This window comes from Mya arenaria, chromosome 13, assembly GCF_026914265.1.
Source record: "Mya arenaria isolate MELC-2E11 chromosome 13, ASM2691426v1".
Lineage (NCBI taxonomy): Eukaryota > Metazoa > Mollusca > Bivalvia > Myida > Myidae > Mya > Mya arenaria.
Genome location: NC_069134.1, coordinates 26,677,596 through 26,686,526, shown reverse-complemented (window position 1 = coordinate 26,686,526; position 8,931 = coordinate 26,677,596). Strand labels below are relative to the sequence as shown.

At 35.6% G+C, this 8,931-nt stretch overlaps 1 protein-coding gene across 1 annotated transcript; it reads right to left on the bottom strand.

The window, feature by feature from the left end:
• Positions 1–479: 479 nt before the first annotated feature.
• LOC128213515 (uncharacterized) lies at positions 480–4,576 on the bottom strand. Its single transcript, XM_052919286.1, has 2 exons — positions 4,561–4,576; positions 480–4,125 (listed from the first exon to the last, which is right to left on the bottom strand). Exon 2 carries the CDS (start codon positions 4,123–4,125, stop codon positions 1,990–1,992), a length of 2,136 nt encoding a protein of 711 aa, XP_052775246.1. The 5' UTR covers positions 4,561–4,576; the 3' UTR covers positions 480–1,989.
• Positions 4,577–8,931: the final 4,355 nt, after the last annotated feature.

The following is an 8,931-nucleotide window of genomic DNA, read 5'->3' as shown; positions in this document are numbered from 1 at the left end:
CGGTCCAGCCAACCCCGGCTAAAATCCCCGCCCTGCGGGGACGAACAGATGGTAAAATCCCCGCACCCTAAAGACCACAGGTAAGGTCCATTCCCCGCTATATTTAATGCGAAGACTAAACCACCGCATTCACCCGGCACTGCGGGGCCACCTCAAAGGTAAAAACACGGCCCATTTCCCCGGCTATCCCCGATATACCCCCGGACCTGGGGGAGGGAGGGCGTGGTTACAATTGACTGGGGCATAACATTTAAAACGCGATAAATGCCAAATGTCATCGAAAACAAGACAGTCATGAGGGAAGACGTGTAAAAACAAGCGCCTAATTGTTTATTTTTCTAATTATGTTTAATTAATCTTTTGAACTGTTTTAAACATCACTATGTGCGCATTATCGATTTTGAATAATGTAGTCTGTTTTCTTTGGAACGGCGAAAATTGTCACGAACATTTCGGTTCACAAGAGCATTGTGTGAGACTTCGATCAATATTTTATTCCATTTAAATTGATTGTGTTTGTTGGATAAAAGATTTATAACAAACATAAAAGTAGTATTTTAATAATACACAATGTTAATGACACTTAAGCAGGTATGAAACACTAGATAAAGCTAAATTTCCAAACAAGCTAATCATATAGGGTTATTTCCGTTTTATTTATGCAACAAACCGTCATATTTTCTTTATGCATTTTCAATGTCTTAAAGCTGCACTCTCACAGATGGACCATTTTGAAAACTTTTTCATTTTTTGTCTTGGAATGAGCCAAATCTTGCGTAAATGTCTGGAAACCAGTGCTATAAAACAGGTGATAAGATGTGAGATGGCAGTTTTAAACAGTTACGTTCGAAAATTGATGTTTAATGGCTTTAAGAAAAATGCAATTTTTGGCATTTTGTTTTTCAAACAATGGAGATTTTTTCTATTGTGAGTTTTCTATATGACTAAATTGAAGGCACTGATGCCAAAATCAGCTGATTCTGAGATAAAAAATGAAAAATTGTTAAATCTGTCAATCTGTGAGAGTGCAGCTTTAACAGTTGCGTTAAAAGTTTACACTTGTATATATTCCAGTCATGTCCTATCTTAGGCATACACAAGATAAAAAAATACAAATATATACTATGAAGTATTCAGTATTGTTTAAAAAGATTCAAAATACAAAACTTCGGGACTTAGATTGTGTCTGTTGGTGTCTTCTTGTGAATTAGATCCCTATTTTTATAAAAGTTGATTTCTTGCAGCCATCTCAACTGTTAACTAAGGCCTAAAAAAATTGTTTGGTTAGGGTTACATCCTTTTCAAAAATAGGTAGGGTAGGTAGGCTTTTTATTTTATTTATTTTTTTTTTTATTAGGCTTTTTATAAGTATGTCATTTTCATCATTGGAGAATGGTGTTAAAGTTATCTTATATATAGGCAAATAAGGTTTAAACCACATATTGACAAGCAAAAAAAAAATGTTTTTAGTTTTTTTTTAGTTTTTCATTTTTTTTTTTTGAAACTGACTATAAAAACGGTAGGGTCGGCGCCTATTCCGTAGGTAGGGTCGGGTAACCCGAAACAAATGTATTTTTTTAGGCCTAATGGCAGATGAAACGAGCATTTTTTTCTGGCAACACATGGTGCAAATGTCCCCTAGTTTCTTTTGTTGGCGTGGAAATAGCATAAGCGTATTAAAGCCATGTTTGCCATAAAGTGTGCATGCATGATTTGCGTATAATACTTAAACGTGGGATATAAACAAAATTATATTTAAGTGTTAAAAAAGAGACACAGTTCAGTGTTACTTCGGTCGAACATACTTTAATTTATGAGATATACGACAAAGCCAATCTTATATGATAATAATAATAATAATAATAATAATAATAATAATAATAATAATGACAATTATGACAATAATGATAACAATAAAATATCCTTATCATTTCAGGAAAACATGATTAAATTAATTTGTTATTAAGTTTTCCTTCTTTATTGTTCTATCTAAATCTGGTGGCCATGATCCAGTCTGTAAATATGCCAGTGCGCCGCGTTGTTCCTAGGCAAACCGACGACGGAATGCCTGTACAGTCGTAACGCCAACTCCGGTTGGCCCTCCATCTCCATGCAGTGCCCAACCAGGTTTATATACGTCTCAAGGTGGTAGAGATGGGAACGACGGTTGGCGTCAAGAAAACAGTTAAATAAGTTCATTAAAGCTTGACGTTGTCTTCCTCGCTGGCCGAGATCACGGAAAGTCAGGTACTGCAGGTAGTAGAGGTAAGGCAGTGAGTCCACAACGGCCCAGTTCATCCAACAACGCTCTTTAATATCCCTATGATTGATATCCTCGCCTATTCCTCTCACCATCTCGTAGTGTAATATCGGTGGTGCACAGAACGCCTCCTGTCTGAAGTAGCGAACACATAATGCCGTTTTGTTTGCTAATAACATGTCATCGTTATTAACAACACTGGTAGTGCACAGTGGTTTGTGATGTTTTGTATCTAAAGGATCCATTCTTCCACATTCACATACAGCTTGCACGCTGTCGTCATATCTACGTTGAACATCATTCAGAACGTCCGCTGCTCTTTCAAGCTCATTATGACAGACGAGAAAAGAAGCCAACTTCAGTCTTGATGACGCCACATCCGTATCTAAGGAACTTTCGAACAGACACAGTATATTTCTAGGAACAACACTACCATTCCGTATGCAACATGATGCAGCAGTGGATGCCAAAACACTTAACACTTGTTTAAAAATATATTCAAAATATTGTTCTCTTAATGGAAACGGCAGCCCATGAACATATGTACGTATTTTTTTAAGATATAGGCCGAAATATGAAATCATATATACAGGCTTCAAATCAGACTTCATAGACAGAATAATCTGAAAATATCTATTTATTCTGTGGTGAGCAAAGACACTTAGCCATCTACATAAACTAGTGTTTGTCGATATGTAGCACGTTTCACTGTAGCGAACAGTTCTGATATTTGTGTTGAACATCCGGTTGCCTAAATCGTCTGCTTGTATGTACGCGAGTACTATTAAGTGAGTGTCAATGATATTTGAAAGGATCTTAGAAAGATTTGCTAACTGCCGACTTATAAATTTTCCATGAAAAAGATTCACGCCTGCTACAATATAGTGCGGACACATACCGGTATTCGTCCAACCAAGCAACAATTTCAAACAATACACAATACATTCCATCAGGCGATTTTCTCTCCACATTCCGGACGGCAAACTTTCCGCGGCGAAAAGCAGGGCAGTTTTGCAGTGAAAACTTGTCAGTTTTCCTTCATTATCTAAAAGGGGGTTGATGACGTGTGATTTTAGAATCTTCAGAACCACATAACATTTAAGCTGTACTGTTTTCATGTTAAACATCAGTGTTCTCTCAATAAGACTAGGAGAAATTCTCCATTCAACAAATTTGACACGGCTGTCAAAGTGTCCATCAGGAACAAGAAAACACCCACACTCCTTTACATCTCTTAACAGTTCCGGTGTCGGCCAGTGGCCGGGCCTTGGCCGTTCAAACCACCCGTGACATTCTCGCGGAAGAGACCTACACCAGAACGCGCGCACAAGGTCATACATTTTATTAAAGCTATTAGATGGGCCACTGGAGTAGTGATGCACGTTATTTTCTATTGCTCCATTTTTGGCGTTAATTCCAGCTTGTGTGTTGACATGTAATACACGGCCTTTAGTGTCAACTACATGGAATACATATCTTGAATGTATGACTGGTTCAGGTGAGTCTGGTCTAATCACCTGTAGAAGATAATGTTGTGGAGAGCACGTTTCCTCCTTCACCATCCGCAAGTTTAGCCTCCCGGCTTCCCATTCAGACCAGGATGACATGATGTTGATGTCGTTAAAGCAGGTTAATTTGTCAATATCGGAGTTTAGTCCCGGTGTAGTTGTTCCCTCCGACTGACTCCCGAAAAAGAAATTGGTATCATCATGTCCTTCTAGTTTATGATTGATCGTCTCGCTCGTCTCTAACATGAGAAAAGTTCTCCTTCTTCTCCTCACCATCCACCTGTTGACGCCAATGTCGCTTAACGCCCTGGACAGACGGAGAGACATGATCCGGTAAAAGTCGGGCGGGTTCTCCATCTTTAAATAAGAAACAATGGTTATAATTCTTTCATGAAACGAATTATGTTTCTACAAGTAATATAAAACAAATCTTAGAATAACCTATTAATTTTCACTTTCGCTTTCAAACTGTCTAATGAAATATTGCATGTATATGACTGATTTATTTTAAGTAATAGTTTTAATCTTGTTTTTGTTTGCGTGAGATGGAAAAATAAATACGTGATCCATAATAATAAAACGTTTATTAGCAATTTACTTTACACCCAATACGCATATCAATAGAAAAGTTCCATTTTTACGTACGCGTACTTTTTTTCACGTACAATTGATAATATGGATGTGTAAAATTTGCAGTAGCGGCTTCCTCATAATCGAATAAAAAATACTTAAGTGATTTCTGGACAAGACATAAAGCTCATCAAATCATATCATCAATTGATAAAAAAATACCTTTATTATTGTGTTGCTGACGCAGCCGTCACCGACGACAAGAATTATATATTACATAAAAAAACATTCCTCGCTTTGATTTTATCTTTATTAGTGGGAATGTACATGGAAAACCCCAGAAGTCTATAAATAAACTATGACACTGTTTAAAGGCGCACCTTTCGACATGCACCACTCCCTAAAAACCGAAAGAATGGTTTGGTTTAAAATGTTGGAAGAGGGGGGCGGGGGGGGGGGGGTCGGGATCGGGGTAGTCCCATAAGACATGTTGTCCATTTCATATATATATATATATATATATATATATATATATATATATATATATATATATATATATATATATATATATATATATATATATATATATATATATATATTGTTTTCAAGTTATACTCTTAGAAATTTATTGAAATGTCATTTTATCAATTTTAATTATTTTTTGTTAATTTTTAAACAATATCAAAGACTAAAGGGCCATATTTTAGTGACCAAGCTATGTGACGATCACCTGTGATGCACACAGAATACTCATATCCATGTCAGAAAAGTTTAAGAATCTTTGATAAAATAAACAAATGTTTGAACTTACAATCTCGAATATTTGAAACTCCTTTCCTTAAACAAAGTTTTAATAATTCACCAATTCTGAGTTAACAGTGCCAAACATTTTGTCTGACAAAATATAGCTTTATAACGTCCTGTCATCACTTAACTACAAGCTCTGAGTTAATAACTACGGAATGCAGTAAGGGCCATCGCCTATGAATGTGTTGATCTGAAACGCGATACTCGACAGTACGATGATGAAAACGCGAAATCACGAAACTACGATGGTTAAAACGCAAAAGTACGATGGTGAAAACACGACAGTATGATAACGAAACGCGATAATACGACAGTACGATGATGATAATGCGATAAACTATCGCGGTTTCACCATCGTAATAACGTGACTTCGCGTTTTCATCATCGTACTGTCGTGTTTTCATCATCGTACTTTCGCGTTTTACAAAAAGCGTTAGTAAAGCGAAAATATCAAATTTCAAACAAAAATAAGAAATAATGCAAAATAATAATTTTGTCAGCAGTCTTGTATCACTTATGTTTCCAGGCATTTATGCAAAAATGGGCTCATTCCAAAAAAAATATAAATAAAAAAGTTGTTAAAATGGTCTTCATGTATCTGTGAAAGTGCAGCTTTAAAACATCCGAATGTACGTCACTGGGTCAGTCAAAGTCTTCAATAGTATTGTTATAAATATAATTTCAATTTCAAAGAATTAGATTAAAGCTGCATAGGTTGATGGTTTTGATTTTTTGGGGTATCAATGTTTAGTTCAGTCATATAATATGACTCACAATAGAATACGAGGGATGATCCAAAATAAACAGAACTGGTGTACTCATAACAATATAGAGTTGTTAAGTGTAACAGTATATATATCGTTTTAACCCGCTAAGGATTTTATATCGTTTCATGTTATTGCAGAATGTGTTTGTATTGCCCTTTTCTCATGGTAACGCGCACCTGTCACAGTACACTGTGCAATTAACATATGTGTAATGCAACTGTAATAACCTCCAAAATATATAGCTCAGATAATATTAAAAAAACGGTAAAACGTCATTTGAAATATTTGTGACGTCATATGCAAGTTTAACGTCATCTGAACGTTATATGCGAAAATAAACAAGTATCATTCAAAACGATGATACAGACGAAAAGTTTTAAGAACAGTGTCAGTCGCACTTTGGTTTTCGAATGGCACCGGCGTTTCCTTGACGGCAGAGAGAGCCTTGAAGATGATGAGGGTAGAGGAAGAAAAAAGAAATACGGGGCGACGTCTAAGGATCTAGATAATTAATAATTGAATTAATACACGGTTTTTATTATTTTCACAAATAATTTTTAATTTTAAAACAAATAATGCTTGCAGGTTCATGCACGCTGGGTTCACCGCCTGTTCAAAGACTATGAAATAGAACGCCGTGTCCGTGATTCCAGAACTTTCCTTCGAATGTTCAAGCGGGAGGGAGACTGATTTTTAAGTAGAATAAAAACGACAGACGAGACGAGACGTGACTTTGGTTTTATAACCCCGAGACAAAATCACAGTCGGCCGTGTGGAAACGAAGCGGATCCCCACATCCCAAGAAGGCCCGGGTGTCAAAGAGCTGCGGAAAGTACATGTTCATCATGATTGCTGACATTCACGGGATGATTTTAAGCCACGCCGCCCCAAGCCATATGATCGTAAATGCAGATTATTATAGCAAGGTAGGATTATTTTTTTATACTTAATAATTATTTTTGATTCAATTTTTGAGTTTTGATATAAATATGACTATGTTATTCAAATATTTCCTTATGTTTGAAGTAAAAACTAATTAATTACTATATATTTAGTACTATGTATTCCGACACCAATAGATTCATCGCCACCAACGGTGCATCCAGCGTGACGGCGATTATTTTGAAAAATACTAGGATAACGTCACGCTGTTAACGTCATTCCAATGTATCCGGCGTGCTTCGGGTCTGCGTAAGTGACCCTGTTCAGACCCCTGTAACTGTTGCACCATACATACTATTTTCATGAAATTGTCAGTGTTTGTAGCGGATACTATCCGCGTCTTGTTAATGTATATTTTGACGTATAAATATTAAACCATATTGGTTATATGAGAACAATCCTGTTTATTTTGGATCTGATATGTTTGGATAACTGTCCAAAAACCTGTTTTTTTTCTTAAAGCGTTAGTAACACTTTTAGCCATAAACTATACAATATAAGAGTTGTAAAAACGGTTAATCTGTGAGAGTGCAGCTTTAATAACAACATTATATAACCACTTCCGGAATTATCAGGCGAAGTGATTTACATACAGATTTTATAAAAAATAAACAAACTCACAGATCTTTTTCAAAAAGTGTTAATATAATTATATTCCGTTTCACAGTTTCCCAGCTTAAGAAGCAGGAGAACACTCAATATTTTGACTTTCATATAAAAAGCTATACACCACAGACCTGTGATGATCATAAAATTGTGTTTAGGAGAGTCAACTTTATTATCCTGTAATGATCCCTATTGTACATAAAACTAAAACAATACGAGGTACAGTCAAAAAGTTCCTGGACTGCCTTTGTTTTTCTGTCAGTTTTTGGATTAGAAAAAATAAAAATGCATCCAACTAAAGCAATATATTCTGCTAGACTGTAAATATATTACTTTTAAATCACACATAGAACAATCAATTTTTACATAGCTTATAAACATAACTCACATTGTACGGATCACTTCGTTCGGAAATAATGTTAACTGTTAACGTTCACTAATGCGATTACGTCAGTGTAGGCGCTTGTATGCTAGTCAATGTTTTTTTCTTCAATGCATTTTCTGTGTCAATCTACCAACTTATTAAAAATGTCTATTGAAAAATTGAAATCTCATAATTATGATTACTTCAAATATGTAATAAAAGAAATAAAAAGTATTACGTCACAGCGCGTGACTCATCTGGCATGGGGGGATGCCAGATGGAATTTTCCAGCACGGCTGACGTCTACCGGAACTGCCTATCCGGTGTGCTTGAAAATGCAGTCTTTCATAGCCCCAAAAATTTATTGTTGGTAATGTTTATTCAGCCCGAAGTGCAGAAGCGTTGTCTTTGTGAAAGATCAAATTTCGCAGTCCAGACGTTTTTTTCTCAATGCGTTCATGAGATGTCTCTGCACGGCTTAAATGTCACCAACATATGATAACTCAAAATGAACCCAAATCATATCATAAGAAATGCCTGGAATCAATTAGAAATAAATAATTGTCAAGATGTTATGTATATCCCGGAACAACGGGTTTTCGACCGCCTAAGGATTATTTACATTTTAATCATAAATAAGTGAGAATAAAAAAAAATGTTTGTGTGTACCATTTAAAGCAATCATTCATCTTTCAAAAAACAAAATAAAATCTGTTTCAATCGTCTGTTGTTTACATTTTGACTCCAAAATGGCGGCTGTCACATGTTGTATTTGACCCAGATACAACATGCTTTCATCCATGACCTTTAACTATACTTCGCAACAAAAGTTTGTGCACAATATTTTTTATTTTAATTTGTATAACTTGTTTAAACTGTTAAATGTATTTTATTTTTAAAAAAGTAATTAAATATTTACATATTTGCCATACAGTCACTTTTTAGTTACTTATCACCACAAGAGAGGCAAAGGAATGCATCATCCCTTCTAATGGCTTTCACATGGGTACAAAATGATAAATTCACCCATCATGAACCCTGTTATCACTGGTCCAACTCTGAATGAGCCTCATATGACCTGCCTAGGCTGCAATATGTTTAATTGTA